This window comes from Myxocyprinus asiaticus, chromosome 28 (assembly GCF_019703515.2).
Source record: "Myxocyprinus asiaticus isolate MX2 ecotype Aquarium Trade chromosome 28, UBuf_Myxa_2, whole genome shotgun sequence".
In the NCBI taxonomy this organism is placed as follows: domain Eukaryota; kingdom Metazoa; phylum Chordata; class Actinopteri; order Cypriniformes; family Catostomidae; genus Myxocyprinus; species Myxocyprinus asiaticus.
This window is the reverse complement of record NC_059371.1, coordinates 3,576,459-3,594,500: the sequence shown is the minus strand read 5'-3', so window position 1 is coordinate 3,594,500 and position 18,042 is coordinate 3,576,459. Positions and strand designations below refer to the sequence as shown.

General features: G+C 37.0%; 1 protein-coding gene and 1 long non-coding RNA gene across 6 annotated transcripts in view; one reads left to right on the top strand and one right to left on the bottom strand.

The window, feature by feature from the left end:
• Positions 1-18,042, top strand: part of LOC127418969 (uncharacterized) — a 983,530-nt gene that overhangs the window by 745,615 nt on the left and 219,873 nt on the right. The window lies entirely within an intron of this gene.
• Positions 11,656-18,042, bottom strand: part of LOC127418918 (ribonuclease inhibitor-like) — an 81,695-nt gene continuing 75,308 nt past the window's right edge. For 3 of the 5 annotated variants that reach the window (XM_051659838.1, XM_051659837.1, XM_051659840.1), the window contains one exon: positions 11,656-17,934. In XM_051659838.1, coding sequence (XP_051515798.1) covers positions 17,928-17,934 — 7 coding nt within the window. In that variant the 3' untranslated portion in view covers positions 11,656-17,927. The remainder of the gene's footprint in view (positions 17,935-18,042) is intronic. The other 2 variants (XR_007893565.1, XM_051659839.1) reach the window with 2 other exon arrangements.

Here is an 18,042-nt window from a genome sequence, read left to right as displayed (position 1 = left end):
TTGTCTGATTTAGTCAGAGTTAATTTTGATCCCTTAATAAAAAGGTTTTCGAATGATGTGGACAGGTGGGCTTCATTAAACTTATCGATGATTGGGAAGGTTAATGTTATTAAAATGAATTCCAAAATTCAACTACCTGCTTCAGTCTCTCCCTGTAGATGTCCCCCTCTCTTATTTCAAGCAATTTGATAGCATAGCGAAGTCCTTCATTTGGAATGGTAAGCGTCCCAGGTTAAATTTCAATAAGTTACATAGGCCGATTGACAAAGGTGGGTTAGGCCTACCCAAGGCTTATTGGTTGCTTCCACCTGAGAGAGTCCCTTCCTGGTTTTGTACTGAAAAGGAAGTTCTTGCCCCTATCTCACCACTGCAAAGCCTTTCGATTAAACATGCCGGAGAGGTTAAGTCGCACCCCGTTATTTTACATTTGCACTCGATATGGACAAAAGTGTCCAGAGTGTTTAATTCTGATATTTATTTAAACGTAGCCTCGAGCATATGGCTGAACCCTAAACTATGTATTAATATGTCCCCTTTTTGTTGGTCAGATTGGATTGTGAGGGGGGTTAATACACTTGGTGACCTGTATGAGAGTGGAGTATTGAGGCCTTTTGAAAATTTGGTATTTTGGCATTCCCAGATCTCAGTTTTATAAGTATTTACAGCTGCGCCACCTACTCTGCACTGTTTTTGGGAGTGGCACGCACCCCCCCCTAGTGCGGCAGATACTCTGGGAGTGGTGATTGCTGCTTTTGGGAAGGGTCATGAGGCATCAGTGTATTACTCCCTGCTAATTCAGAGTCTGGGGGATGGAACTTTGAATTCTCTCAAAATATTATGGGAGAAAGATCTAAACTTGACATTGGAGGAGGAGGTGTGGGCTAGGATTCTAAAAAATGTCAAGTCTGCATCTAGAGATGCAAGGGTTCGCCTTATGCAATTTAAGATTTTACATCAATTTTATTGGACCCCCTCCAGATTGTATAGGCTTGGTCTTAAAGACACACCCACCTGCTGGCGATGTCAATCAGAGGTTGGAGACATAACTCGTGTCTTTTGGGGGTGTGTTGAGATCCAGGAGTTCTGGTTGAAAGTTCAGAGTCTTATATGTGATGTATTGGGCACTCGGCTTTCACTTTGCCCCAGACTCTGTATTTTGGGTGATGGGGTGGTCATCGACATTGAGAATCGACACATAAAGAGTTGGGTCCTAACGAGCATCGTGATAGCCAGACAGGTTATTTTAAGGGGTTGGAGGTCAGCCGGAGTGCCCTCATTTCATGAGTGGTGCTCAGAGATGGGGAGGGTGGCAGCCTTTGAGGAAGGGATGTATAGAAGGCTGGGAAATCTGAGGTTATTTGATAGGAAATGGGGCAGATATTTGGCCTTCTTGGAAGGCTTTCGGGGAGGGGTAGTGGATAGGAATCTCTAGTTTTAAATATGTGTGTGCAATTTGATTGTTTTTTTTTAAAAATATGCTTTTTATTTATTTATTTTTTGTGTGTGCATGTTTTTTTTTGTTGTTGTTTTTTTTCTATTTATGACCACTGGGGTGTGTTTGTGTCGGGTGGGGGTGTTCAGGGGGAATGGTTTAATTGTACATAATTTGATTCTGCATTTTCTGTGATGTTTATTTAATTTGTTGAATGGAATCAATAAAAATTGTTAATAACAAAAAGGTTTCAAATGTTATAATAATAAAAAAAAAAATTGTTTTGGAGACATGAAATGTATTATTTGCTCCCTTTATTTAAGAAAAACAATCAAAGTTAAGGAAGAAGACAGGCATCTGTGCCTTCTTCCAGAGAACATGGTGGGCTGTAAAGCGCACCTTTCTCGGTTGCCACCGAGGTAACAATGTGAAACCTATGGAGGTCCCAAATGGCCTCTAAATTGGCCTCAAATTGCACCCAAATTCCGATCCAGCTGACCCCAGGCCAGCTGATGGTAGGTATACTGTCATTAATACTCTATCTTGCAAACTGTTTCCTGTTCCTCCTCTGATTTGCCTTGGATTCTTTAAAATATCATGTATTCTTTATGTTAAGTCACAAATAGCACTGCATTTGGAGTTCATGAAAGACAAATAACTAGCAAACCCATCCATGAACATGTTCTTTTTTCTATGTTTTTTTTTTTCTTTCTTCTTTTGTCCCCCCAGTTTCATTTGCTTCCCTGTATGAACTGGGAGAGATACTGGGATCAGGAGGCTTTGGCACTGTGTATCATGGGACTTGAAGATCTGATGGACTGAAGGTTGACACTCTTGCTGTATTCATTAAACTTTTTGCCCCTCATTTCTTTTTTCTCTCTCTCATAAATCATTCAGCCTAATCCCATTATTATATGCAGTTATTTGCATGTAACATTTAAGCGTACATTTTTGTATGTTCGGATAGATGCCTAAACATACAATTTAGAGATATTGACAGTATCTAAAATGTTTAAAAACCCTTATTGTAAAGTGTTACCACAAATCTTTTGTTACAAATATATTTGTGTAGTTAGATTTTTTATTTTATGGATAATTTAGATCCCTTAGCACTACCACAAAACACTTTAAAACAATGTAAAAAACAATTATTTTAGTTACAATATACTATTTTATGTATTTTTTTTAAAGCTGCTAATCTCACACCTAACCTTAACCATTTCTTAACAATATAAAAATGAATCGATTCATTGCATGAATTCAAAATTCATGGATGCAATAACAATTTGTAAACTTTGTATGCCTCTAAAGTTGTTCATATGTAAAATCAAGAATGATTACGTTCTAGATGCTGTCAATACATCAAAATTGTACTTGTCAGTGTCTATGCAAACAATGCTAGAACCACACTTTACATAACAATACGTGCAAGGTCAATTTAAATTCTTGTGAACTTTTAATTCTGTCTTATTGATCAGTGTCCACTGTTTTCAAAACATGTTTACATTGTAGACTGATATTAACATAATTTTCTTTTTACCCAATTAATTTTTTCTTGAAGTTTGCTATCAAAATTCTTCCTAAAATGGCTATGGCCACTTATTTTGGAGTTGTAAGTTGACAAAAGTTAATAGATTTATGGTATTTACCTCTTCATTAACGAGTGAGGCAACTCAGCTTACCTTTTGTTGATCTCTTTTCTCTAGCCTGGATATTCCAAGCCTCTGCTGGCAGAAGTGGCCGTAAATCTGCTTCTGCGAGAGCCTCCGATATGTCAAAACATTGTCCAAATGTTGGACTGGTTTGAAGAGGCAGAGAAGTACATCATCGTAATGGAATATCCAGAACCATGCACAACCTTACTCACTTACGTCATGCACTGTCTGCTGAAAGATTCTGTCTCCCAGCACCGACTGAAGAGGTATCTCAAATTGAGCTTGTTTGAGCTCTTTCCATTGTGCGTTATATCCACTATATACGTCTACTGGCAGAGCTTGAAAAAGAAAGAGTAATTGTGGAAAAATATTAATCTTTATTATATCTATTCGATTATCCATATCCAAGGGTGATAAGGACCACTGCTTTCAAGTCTGCTTTTATGATTTCAGTAATAGGGATATAATTATTTTTGTAGATGTTTGATAGGTCCACTGGAATATGAACTCCTAAATATTTAATTGAGGTTGTATTCTATTTGAAATTATATTTATTAAATATCTTAATACTTTGGGTGTAATTAAAAAGAAGGGTTTGAGTTTTGTGTACATTTAGTTTGTTTCCTGAGTATTAGCCAAATTTGAAAGAAAACAAAACATCACTTTAGGAAGGCTGGATTCGGGGTATATGAGGAAAATGTAGACATTATCAGCATATAGGCATATCTTATGTTCTGTATCCTTGATTAATACACCATTTATTTCTGTATTGTCTCAAATCAGTTGTGCAAAAGGTTCAATAAAATGTGCAAAGAGAGTGGGGCTTAAAGGGCAGTGGTGATTTCTCAGGGCCAGCAAACCTTCTCTGCTGGCATAACATGCCTAATAAATAAATATTTTTTTATCCTTTCATTCTCATTCACCTTTTTGCCTATGTATTTTCAATCACTTTCCACTCCTAATTAATCTACAAACGAATGGCAAAAAACAAAAAGTTTATCCAATCAGAATTTATTCCTCGATGCTTACAAGTGAAGTGTGACAACTGTTTCACGAAGCAGAGCGTGAGTCTGAGCTCCACCCCGTCAGGCTTTCAGAATTTCTACAGAATCCCTCAACAGTGCAAATGAATGGGCGTCTAAAGTCAGACTGTCCGATTTATCAGCCTATCCAATTGATTTATTTGTTCTTGGTGGGTGTGGTCTTTAGGATATGTCCCAGTACAGGCCTTCTAGCTGGCCTTGAGTGACGCAATCACACTTTAAGTGATGTACGTAATTTGAAAGCGAAGAGCACAAGATATTATTATTCATTGTGAAACTGTGTTTTCTTAATGGCATGAATCACACTGAAGGCCTAGACTTAAAATGCACGGGCCGCATCCTTGTCGGCAGCCCCTTTCCGAGTAGATGGAGTTGGATATGCTACCATTTATTTTAACATTTGCTGTGGGAGATGAATATAAAGATTTAAATATTTTTATTGACTCATCGTTAAATCCAAAATGCTGCAATACTAAATATAGAAATTTCCATCTCACAGAGTCACACTATCTTTTGGTCTATCCAATCAAATACGTGCAGGACTCGCCATAGTTTATCGTATGTCTGCCTTTGATTAATAAATCCTGTTTCCTGAGTCATTTTGCAAATATAGATGCATAAAGTCTGTAATCTATGTTAAGTACCAAGATTGGCCTGTACGAGCTGCATTCCATCCTGTCTTTCCCATCTTTTAGGATCACAGATATTACTGCTTCCCTCCAGGACTTAAGCCTACTTTATGCTCTCTGCATCCGCGAGTTTGCACGAGACAAAAATGACATCATCGCGGTGTTGCCGGAAGTGCACTTTGACTTCACTAGACCCCAATTTGCGCGGCGGTGTGCATTTTATTTTTTGTATATGAGCGAAAAGTGCGCGTCAGCGCATTCAGAAATGAATCATTTCGATGCAATATTGGCTGAACAGGTACGTCTATACAGGCACCTTTATGATCCATCCATGCGGGATCATAGTGACAGTCAGATGGCTAGCAATTCATGGAGATAAATTTCAAGCATGTATCACCAATCCTGTCTGAGCTTAGATGGTTATCCCAATTTGATAAACACCGGGAAATGGACTCAAATATGGAAGCTGAGGTAAGCAAAACTACTGTTTTGAAACATTATATTTAGCACACAAAACATACTGTTTGCTATCAACTTTTGCTATCAACTGATTTCAGTTTTTAGAGCACAATATTATATATGTTTTCTGACTGTTGCATGGTTGTTTGTATGTGATCCTCGTGCAGTGTGCTTTGATCAAACAATGGAGAAATGCTTGAAAAATAGAAAATAGTGACGAATTGGTAGATTTTACATACCCGTTTATGACAAAGTTCAATTGATTAGTATGTTTACAAATTGTACTTTATGAGCTGAGATTTATTGAATTGTTTCTTTGTTTAGGAGGAAGATAAAGTGGGCCCCAGTGATGACCATCTGTAGACAAACAGCTGCGCAGCCACACTGTCATCTGAAAGATCATCATCTTCTACAACAGAGACTGAGACCTGCAGCTCCTCACCAGTGTCCTGCACGCCATCACCGTCTCCTATCTCGCCAGTACCCCTTGTCCCATCTCCTCATCTCACATCTTTGTCTCCCAACTGTACTACCTCTCCTTGCACAGATGCAGCTTCCCCTGAAGGTATCTCATTCCATTCCTTAAATTCACCATCTCCAGGTCCTACAGACTCTGTATGTAAAAGAAAGCGGAGCACTGAGAATGCCCTTCTAAAGAGATTGCAGAGGTTGGACCAGGACAGGGAAAGAGCCAGGGAGCAGGAGAGTGAGGATTACAGATTTGCCATTGTTCTTGCTGACATGTTGGCAAAAGTTGATCATCAGCAGAAGTCTGAAGTGAAGTTCAGACTTCAAGTACTTTTTGAGGCTCTGTAGAACAGTAATGCATAAAAACACGTTGACTGACACTTTAACTTTCTTGACATTTTAACTTTTTTGTAATTTTTCTGTTTTCTGAGTGAAAAAAACTAAAAAAACTAAATAGAAGACTTGCATTTATTACAAATGTCCTTATGATTTTTAAATTGCCAAAATATTACAAATAAATCAAACGTTAAAGCCATAACCTAACACTTGTCAATGAAAATGAAGTAAACTGGCTTTATTCATGGCACACGAGCAGAACACATTTGTTTAAGTAGTAATACTACTCCTGCATAAATTGCCCTGTTCAAGTCAATGGGATAATTTACACCAGAATGCATTCACACACAAATTTGTTTAGGTCATGTTTAGTTACTAAAAGTAGTCGATTGTTAGTAGAACCATTCTTACATATATTGCCCTGTTCAATTCAATGGGACAATTTACATCAGAATGCATTCACACACAACTTTGTTTTGCTCACGTTTAAGGAATATGGCCCAATGAGTTGGCTCAGTCACTATCCTGTATGTTTTAGTTAGCATTTCTAAAAGACTATGTATGTGTATATATATATATATATATATATATATATATATATATATATATATATATACATAGCCTTCAATACCTAGAATCTTGCAGAGACTGTAGCATTTCTCAGAGATGCAAACTACTCATCTTTTGGCTAAATTCAACTTTTTTGTAGCTAATTTGCCCAAATTGTCTGGTAAAATTGTATATATAGTATTCATTAAAATTGCTTCAAAGCTATACTTAAAGCTTAAACACAAAAAAGCATTAAAAACAAACTTTAATGTATACTTAAAAGCATGAAAATCATACCCCAGAAACACCTGCTATGACTGTCTCACCTTTTTTTACCTCTTACGAGTTGGCATCCCTGTTTTGTGTGGACTATTTGTAAGAAATATTGTAGCATATCTACTGTATATGCTTGTCTAATTTTATAGGATTATAAGTACAATCAAAGCATTTTTAAGTGTTAAAGGCATGAATACAAGTATTTGTACGGTGCCTTTTATTGGATATTGAATAAAAACAACGCCGGATGAAGTCTGATAATTACAAAGATTTTTAATGAATGGTTTTACATAGGTAAATACAGTCACTGCACTGAATCAATCTAATATGTCTTCACTGTAAACAGCCTCTTCGAATGACAGTATCCTGCCAAGGTACAAGACCCTGTGGTGTTAGAAAGACAGACTTAAACTAATTTCTCACTGCAATTGCTGCCCGGGATGCTCGTGTAGTAGAGAGTCTTCCTAGCTCGACCAGGTTGTTGTCTCCAGACACAAACCATCTCCATTCACCTGGCACTTGCTCCCCTGATGCTGTGGTGCCATCTGGGAAATTTGGTGGAATACACTTGGATGTGGGAGATGCTGCAGCATCAGTGTGGGTTAGCATGTTGTGAAGGGCCACTCAAGCTTTCACAACATCCACTGTCTTTTCAGGGTGGAACTCAATGGGTCTTCCAAGAATCCTCCAGCGTGCAGCAAAGATGCCAGAAGTGTTTTCAGTCACTTTTCTTGCCCTTGAATGTCTGTAATTGTACACTTTTCGAGCATCATCCAAGTTGGCACCTGTAAAATAGACAAATGCAAACATGTGAAAAACATGTTCTGTTGTTATGTTCCATTATGTTCACATCTTGTATATGACCAATTTCTTGGTAGTGCCTGGTTTATGTAGAAAAATGTATATTATTACCTGGATAGGGTTGAACCAAGTTCATATGCAGGGGGAATGCAGCATCTCCCAGGAACACATGTGAAAGTTTGATTTTGGTACCCGGCAGGTTTTGAGGCTGAGGAAGTTCAAGGGTGCCTCGTACAAGTTTGGACCCAAAAATACTGCTCTTGAAAATCTCACCATCACTTTCACATCCGTATGAACCAATGTCCACCATTGTGAAGTGATACTTGGCATCACAGATGGCCATGAGAACAATGGAGTGTGTCCCTTTATAATTGTACAAATCACTCCCAGCATTTGGTGGTGCTTTGATGACCACATGTTTGACATCCACACACCCCTAATAATTAGGAAAATTCCACAATCTCCAGAAATCCCGCCTAATCTCAAGTCATTCATTGCTTTTTTCAGGGAGACAAACTCGTCTTTCAGAGCCCTCCAGATGGCCTGGCAGACCTCACTCACCATCAGTGAGACCGTGGTCGATCTCAATTTGTAACTTGCAGCAACACATTTCTGGCTGCTACCAGATGCAAGTATACACAGTGTGACAGCCAGTCTTTCTTCCAAACTCACGGGGCTCATGTGTGTCTTTTTGTGTTCGACATACGGCTTGATTCGATGCACCAAGTCGTTGAACCGGTGGGCAAACATGCGAAAATAGCTAATGTGCATTTCCTCGTCCATTGCACGCATCTGTTTCACAAGAGCGGTGTATTCACCATCTCTTTGTCTGGTTGTATATAATGGGCAGATATTCCATCTCCTTCTACGTTGACTTTTACACAACAACAAACACAACAATTCCTCTTCAGCATCAAGCAACTGCACGCGGAGCACCATCTTTATGATCTGACATCATTTGGCAAACTACTACTTCCCACTGTTACTTTCTGTTGCTTTAGAGAATACTTTCTTGTAACTGCCCCCGTCGTTTCAAAGAATAGTACAACGGCGAATGCGTCAAGAATAAACGCCTCCAGAATTTATGGAGGTGCGCGCACAGTCAGCGGAGGCTCGTGGTGCAGTGCCAGGCGAAAATATAAACAAGGCTTTAGGAGGGTCACCTTCTTTTAGTGTGTAAGTGGATGGCGGATATTAGGACCCAGCAGAAATACTTGTAAGTGCTGCTGTTGTATGTGGGAGTTTTTAGCACCCAGCAGATATCTTGCGCTTTAGCGTCAATCACCGTGCTTGTATTAAAGCAGAGTGAGCAGAGTAATCAGGTAGGCTTGGTGAGAAGTCAGATTGCTACTGTCGTGCGAAACCCATCAGAGATCTAGGTATGGTAACATTTAAAAGTGTTTAGATCACCTTGAGTAAAGTACATTTATTCTGATTCCCTTATTTTACAGCTCATTGAGGTCTGTGCTAGCATCACCAACTACAAGTTTGTTTGGTATGGGTGACTGGCTGTCTAAAAGGCAGAGTTGGTATATTGTGTTCATGTTTTGTTGTGTATTTTATTTTTACTGGTTTACTGATTTGATCTGTGCTTTATTTCAGGTCATAGCACTGATTGCTATCTATTCTTATGCATTTTGCTAATATTACTTGTTTTGTGGATACATTTGTTCCTTTATTTTGTGAACTGCATTGTTGTTTATTTGTTAATTTTAGGCATTTTGTTGTGTATCTATTTTTTTTGGGTGATCTTTTCTCAGCCAGCTTGAGTGCTGGCTGTGTTTACTGTAGGCTCCAGGCCCAGACATTGCTTGTGCAAATGATTGATTTCTTGAGTACTGTTGGTAAAACCATGGTATTGTAAGTTGTTAGCTCTGTTGTAACTGTTTTTTCTTTCTCTTTCTTAGCCTTTCCCAGGCGGTGGCACTTCGGGTGCGGATGAGCACGTGGTGAATGTTGCAGTGGTTTGTAGTGGTGATTTCACAAGGTAAAGACTAACCAGTGTGCTGTGGTGTGGACGATTGTCTTTTATTCTTTGCACTTTTCTCTTCAGCTGCGCTTTAGTATCCTGCCTGGGTTGGCTTGTCTTTGCTTAATAAAACTGCTTTGTAAAAGCATTGTTTAACTGATCATCATAACTGCTGGTTTTCATTTAAATATGAAGTTGTACCGTTTCTGAGCTTATTGCATGAGCTGGGTCATTACACGTGGTTAAAACATTAGAGAAGCATTGGTGTTAGTTGTTCTCTGAATGTTTTATACCATTCAGCAGGAAAACCAGTTCCTGGTACGTGCTTTTAAGTATGGATATGGCCTTATCTAGTTCCCCAATGGTTAATGTTTGGGTCATCATATTGTTTTGTGTGGTGCCAACTGATGGTAGATCTAATGTATCTAAGAAATTTTGTATGTCTGAGTGATCAGCCACCTTCTGTTAGCTATATAGATTCTTATAAGACCTGACAAACGCTTGCTCTATTTCTTCTCATTTATGACATCTTTTTTTGTTTTTTGTTTTTTTTGTTTTTTTGTCCTAGGGTCTCTGATTTGATGAATACTCCTCTCCTCCAGCTGTTTCCTTTTATACGCCAAGCCAGAAGTTCCTTTTGCTCTAGGTCCATTCTCAGAAAATCTTTAAGGAATTTTTGTTTCAACAGTATTTCAGACTCATAAATTTTTAAGTTCCAATTTGACTGCTTTGATCCTTTTCAGAATTAGTGTATGGTTGTTCTCACTGTATTTAGTCAAGTTTATAAGTTGCTCCGTAAGAGAGTCCCACAGAGTCCTAGAGGACACCTCCCAAGTATTGTTGTATTTCAAGTAGTAAAGACTTATTTCTGTACATTTTCCTTACATACTGGGTCATTTAACAGGTTGGTATTAAGTCTCCAGAGTATTCTATTAGATTTATTGTCCCAGTACAGTGTAAGATACACCCATGAAAGATCAGAGATATCTCTAATGCATATCTTGCAGTCTCTTATTCTATGTCTCTGAGACATGAAAAAACAATCAATTCTAGAGTGAGATGTGTGGGCTGAGGAGAAGAATGGAAATTGTTTTTCAGAAGGAAGGAGGACTCTCCATACATCTATTAAACCCATTTCTTTCATCATATTCCTTATTTTCCTAGCTTCACGATTACTATGCTTTACTGGGTTTGTAGAATCAAGTTCGGGCTGCTGCTGTACATGCCAATCCCCACCGCAAATAAGAATACCTGAGGCTTCCTCTGCTATAATATTGAATACTTTTCTGGTAAATGATTTATCCTCTCTAAGTGGCCTATACACATCACTTCCTTTTGGTCAATCGACACTTTTACAAGAACATATCGTCCTTCCTTGTCAGTAATGTCAGAGGTAAACTGAAAATTTACTGTATTTGTAATTCATGTTGCAACTCCTCTTCTATGGCCATCTTTGTATGATGAAAATTATGCTCTAAATCCTATTTTCTTTAGTTTGTTCTGAGAATGAAAGGATCATCTTAGCAATAAGTTTACTCCTTTTAATTGGATTTAGTAGCCCATTAACATTCAAGGTTACTATTCTACATTCCTGATATTGCATGGACCCTGTGTAAATGAAATACAGTTTTTCTCAATTGATTTGGCACATTTACTGAAACAAAATTTAAATTGTCAAAACTCTAAGTACAATCCTCACATCATGTGGTACATTCAGCACACCACTCTATGTGACCTGCAAAAGGTGATTATTCAATCAAAAGAATTATCTCATTTTTCAAATGTAAATAAATCCATCAATGAATAAATCATTGTCATCAAAACAAAAGGTTCCTTTATCATTGCTTAGACCAAGACAGTCAAAATGCAAAGACATCTTGTCAAATGACAGTGTACTCTGAAAGTGTGATAGTTACCCACTATGTAATATTGTCCAATTGCTAACATTGTATATGTAGGCAGCTGAACAGTTTTGATGTCAAAAAGTCATGGCACACACTATACTTTCAACAAAACATTTATTCAAACATTTCTCATCATTGTATGTACACACTTTACAGCCAACCGAAAGTACGTAAAGAAAGCTTGTACAGAAAAAAATATATACAACAGCAAAATTCAGGAACTACAATATGTGCAAGAAAAAAAAAATATGCTGGAAGTTCATCAACCTCAGGGGATCTCTCCTCTCTGTCTGGCCACAACATTTCATCTACATCACATCTGATATCCTCCCTTGCAATGCAACGAGGGAAAAATCTTTTGGCATGACGCAGCCACCCCCTACAACAATCTGCTGTGATATCCTCATAACCAGCATCCATTGCACCCAGTAAGGACAACTGGTCGTGAGGATGGTGATCATAGACCTTCCATATCCATGAAGAAAATAACTCCTCAATGGGATTTAGGAATGGGGAGTATGGTGGGAGGGCAAAATCGTGGGTATGCAACAAACAATTCCCTGACTGTATTTGAACGATGGAAACTTACGTTGTCCCAAACTATAACATACGTTGGCAAGTCATTTCTTACCAACCCCCTCTCATGCTCAGGAATGAGATCCCTTTAAAGAGTTTCCAGGAAATTGAGGAGACGTTGTCTGTTATAGGGTTCAATGAAGGGAATGTGGCTGAGTACACCATTCCAACATATGGCAGCACACATTGTAATGTTCCCTCCATGCTGGCCTGGCACATCAACACTGGCTCGGTGACCAATAATATTACGGCCACATCTCCTGACTTTGGTCGAGTTGAATCCTGCCTCATCAACATACACAAAAATGTGTGGTGATTCATCAGCCTCCAGCTCCATCACTCTCTATAAAAAATAGTAAAGCAATTTAGCAATTTAGGAAATAATTTACAGTAGATATTGTAAATCACACAGTTACACATATCCCACATTGTGTAAAATATTCTGCATATACAGGCTGTACTTGTCAATACTGAAAGACAAGGAGATTACAGCACTGTGTAGTGTACAATGATGAATACTTACTTGTACATACATTGCTCTAAATTGTGAGGAAATTGAATTGTTCCCCATCTAGCCTAAGTCTATCCATCTGACAACTATTACAACAATACCACATAACTATTATGTATCTAATATATGTGTGACAGGTTATTGTGATTGTTGATTGTTCTATTTAGCATGTAGGGATTTACACAATGAACATGTGTATAATGGCATTTGAGTAATATCATTCAATAGCAAATGAATGCAAACTATTTTGATCTGCAAGGCTTACTCAATGCATTTTGTGTCAAAGCAATTATAAATGACTATAGTCATGTGAACAAATGACCTAATGTTCATATAGTAATTCATATAGTTTGATGAAGTTTAATAGTAATTCGACAATTGAGAAAAACTGTAAAAATATCTGAGGTGACCACACCACATTTAAACAGTACTTTGAACACTAAACACACACATATGGAACATTGTGAAATTCCAAATAAAAGTGACCACCAAATTTGAAGTTTAATCAATTAATAAGATAAGAGGGGAATACCTTTAGTCTATAAAGGTCCCCTCTACTGTGCAAAGCAGATACTTGGGTAACTTTACCAGTAACGTAGTGCACAAAAGTTTATTTTATACATCCCTTTACTCCCCGATTCAGCATATAATTCGAGTTAGGTCTGTAATCTGCTATACATAAGGGCTTCCTGCCTCTCCTATAATGGCAGATGTTATAAATCAAATGCGAGTTGTTCTGTCCATGTTATGTTAGTTGCACTTACAATATGATATTACATACTAATCAGGGGATTAAAGCTGAACTGTGGAGGAGCACTTGCTCTATGCAGCTGCTCATTTCGGCGGCATACCGGAAGTCCCCAGAATGGTTTTTTTTTTTAGTATTATTAAATTGTGTATTATTTTTTCTTACTCAATAAAGCTGAACATGTGTGTTAACCATTGATTGCTCTCCCTCTTCATCCACATTGTCAAGAAAAGGAAAAAAACTTTCATCTGATTTTACTAGAAGTTTGTTTACTAAGTGCTGCCACTTTACCCCGAAGATGTGAAGACTCTGTTTTTCTCTCGTCTCTACACACATCCCCGTAATGGACATTCTTGGATTTAATCCAAACAAATTTTTGCATGTTATTGGGCTCTAGACTGTGACCGGGACAGTATTGTGCTTGCGCTTGGCCTTTGATATTGTGCGTTTATCCGTGATCCTCACCCAGAGCCACAAGTAGTAGCGGTGTGTCTCATCACTCTTATTTGGACATTTATTCTTTCCACTTGCACTCATTCTGTTCAGACTGTATAGTGGATCACACTCTTGTTTATCAATACCATACCATCACTCTGGACTATACTGTTGACTTGGGCTCCGTTGTTTTACTGTACTAAGTTTATTGTGTTTGTACTTTTGTACTTTTATGTTTGAGCATTGTCTGAAAGTGCTATATACTGTATAGTAAGAAAGTTATTATTATTGTCATTATTAGTGGATGGAACTCAGTCAATTGCATGACACAGGTTGACATGTGTTTTCAACATGGCAGTGCCCATGAGGGTGCAACCCGCTCCATATAAAGTTATACAGCTTTTATTGGGTTTCTGATATGACTAAAGTCTTCATCTATTGTGTGTACATCATTTTCCACATATTTAAAATAAAAAAAATTCTATCCATGTCTTTGTGTAAAACATTTTTAATTAGCAAAAAGTTACTTAGTGCACCTTTACAAGAAATGAGAATAAATCAATGTAGCCTACAAAAAGGTGAAAGCACCTTAAATCTATCAGAAAGTTTTACAATACACTCAATGCTGATTTTATGCACACATATTATAACATAATGTGGAGGACATCTTTATTTGTTTCCCAGAATTTAGCAGAATTAGTAAAATGCAGTGGAATAAATGGCAAGAGCGAGACTCTCCAGTATTTCCAGATGAGAATAGCGGTAAAAGAACAAGCATGCTTTAGTTTATCTGTAGACATGTGTATAGGAATATTCTGAATATAGATACACTCTACGGAGCATTCAAACTTTTTCTTGGAATAAAGGCTTAACCAGATAATTACCTTATTCGGTGATATGGATATAAATGTGGTCAAAGTTGGGTGACAGACAGCTCCACTGTGAAATCTACCAAATAATATATAATAATAATAATAATAATAATATATATATATATAATAACATAGACATTTCTAAAAGTGGAAAATGTGTATGATATAGTATCTTAGTTACAGTTTTTCTCAATCGATTTTACACATTTCTCTAAACTCAGGTCACTGCTTTCAATACAATTAACACAGCCATCTGAACTCTTTGTAATTGTCCTAAACAGATCTTGATTTTTCTTGATTTTCCTCATTTTCTCGAAACACCACATACAAATTTCTCTGATCTAAAATTCATGCTTTTAAAACAGTTATCACAGACAACTAAATTAAAGTCATATTCTCAAACGCACGTCAGGTTGTCAAATGCCTTCATATTGATATCTGCCGTGTTAGTCATGCACACAGCAAAGAAAATGCAATTTACTAAAATTTTCACAACTATCATGACTTTGCTATCTATAAAAGGGGTCAAATATGAAAATTCAGAGCAAACAAACAATGAGGAAGAAGAAGAAGAGGAAGAACAACAAAGAAGAGGTGCAAAATTAGAAGAGGTAGAGTGGGTAAAGGAAGAGAAAATAGGAGGAAGAAGAGATGAGAAAAGGGGAAGGTTTTCTCAACTCTTTCAGGGGTGAGCATTGAAAGAGTTGAGGAAAGATCAAATGGAGATGGTGTAATGATGGTGAACAGAGAGAAAGAGGACAGCAAGGTGGAAGAGTAAAGAAGACACAGAAGAGGCTCGAATGATCTGATAGTTCCTCTAATTTATCATATTATGAATCACGGTCTCCCTGAGACACACAAAGTGTTTAGCCTAATGTGAGCAGATCTACAGTGACTTCAATCTCAACAAAAAAGAAGAGGAGAAATGCCATTCCTCTGCATGCCAGTCAATCAATGTCCACAATTACTGTACCATCTGTGCTTATAGTGCTGCCTCAGGTCCATACAATTTAACAAGACTGCTATTTTTGTGGGGGGGTGGGGGGTTTAACAGTAAACTTCATCATCCTTCAGGAAACAAGAAATTTAGAGGCATTTTATGAAAACAGATGGAAAAAGGTCTTTATTGAGGATTTTTATGATAAATGTGTTATTTCAATCATAGAGTTGCATGTCGATAGCTGAAAATGTTATGAATTCAATAGAGAACACATCTATAGTTTTGATGTTAGTATTTAGTTTTAATAAATGCATTATCAGGAAAGAATATGTTGCTTCATTATTCAATGAAATTGAATTGTTTTGCAAAACTGAGTGTCTGTTTCGTCGGCTGTGTGAATTGTTTTGAGAGCACTGATTATAGTTTGGAGAAATTTATGAAATCGACTGAGAAAACTGTAAAGCTGAAGTATATAATTTCTGCGACATTAGCACCACCGAACAGAATTGCAAAAAAAACAAAAAACGTAAAGCTTTCTGAATACACCCCGTCTCTGCCACTGGTCAAACAAAGAGATAGTCCCGCCCCCAACCCACGCTATTGGTCGAGTCAATGTTATTGTGTCTGTATGGACAAACCGTTTAAAAGAAACAGAGGAATTTTTTGAGTGCCTATGAGACACAGTGTTTACAGTTTTTAAAAGAAAATTAACCTACAAATGGCTTATTTGTAGTTGTCTCAGCAAAGTAAGTTGGGATAAGTTAAAATATATTAACACAGAAAAAAATACATACTTTATCTTTAATGTTACTTTTGACATGCTCAGAATCTACTCCCCCAGTTTATTGTTATAAACATGAGCCTCGTCTGAAGGGTCGAGGAGGAGGAGTTGCTACAATTTACAGTGAAGTTTTTGGTGTTACTCAGAGGACAGGATATAAGTTTAAGTCTTTTGAAGTAATAATGCTTAATGTAACACTGTCAGATCTAAATAAAAAATCTCTGTCGTCTTTTGCCCTTGCTACAATATAGACAGATCACCCGGGCCATAATCTGATTTCCTTGGTGAATTTGCAAATTTTCTATCAGATCTAATTGTTACTGTAGATAGAGCTTTAATTGTTGGTGACTTCAACATTCACATAGATAATGAAAATGACACATTGGGATTAGAATTTATCGATATTCTCAACTCTCTTTAAAATTATGAGACACTGTTTTCTGAGAAATTATGAGACCTACATTTCTACATTCATACTTATTTTTCTATGATTCTTTATTATTATCATTACTATTATAAGTGGCATCATTGTAATTATTATCATTATAATATTTATATATTTCAATAATCATCCCTTTTTAATTTAATTATTATTTGTATTATTATTTGTATTTTTATTTTTTGAGAAGAGAGAGAGAAAGACCACATTACTAACATCTCTGTGGACCAGGAACAACAAGAACAGGCTGGCTGAGATTAGACACCTGGATGAAACATGGATTGCATAATCGTTTTGTTGTTGTTATTCAATCATATCATAACTTAGGCTAATGAATGAATTTTAGCCAAACGTGACCACCTCGACAAATGTATGCAATCTTTAATAAAGTTTTCTGATTACTCGATTAACTGACTGAAAGAATAATCGTTGATTACTCAATTACAAAAATAATCGATAGTGACAGTCCCTAATTATGTTATAGTTAGACCTTAACTAAGCATTAATGGTTGCTAAACTGAATGACCTGGAATATTTCAGACTACGAGTACAGAGGTGACAATATTATAACAATGTCTTACTTGTCTCTCCATATAGAGCTTGGATTGTAAAATAGTCTAGCTTTAAAAAAGTCACATTTAAATATAACTAAACATAATTTTAGATATTGTTTAATACTTTACATTTGTATGTATTAATAATAAATCAAACACTCATATCTCAATCATTCCTGTAAATAGCAAAAGTTCAAATCAATGTTAAAGAGCAGTAATTTGTTGTTTGGTGAACAGCTCCATTGTATGAATGTATTAGATGTGTGTTTGAGTGAGTGATAATGAATTAGCTGTGTTGCAGGTAATGAATGTCCGCAGAACTCAGAAGAGTTTGAATAGGAGCAGCTGAGAAAGAGAGTTAAACTGATGTCATACTGGATCAGCTGTGAAAGAATCAGAACCACTAACTTCATATGTTAAAGTGAATGCTCATGTTAAGTTGTGCCAGGTCACTGCTGCTGTTTGACCAGTATGTGGCAATAGTTTATTATAGAGGCCATTCATCATTGTAGTGTTCAAAAGCTTTTGTAATTGTTTCGGAAGACTCCAGTCAAACCCTGGAAAGAAAGATCAGAGTTGAATAAACTCACCAACAGAGTTGTTAGAGATGTTATAATCCAAATTTAAATTTAATGTGACTTTCATCATTATGTACCTTATGTTCA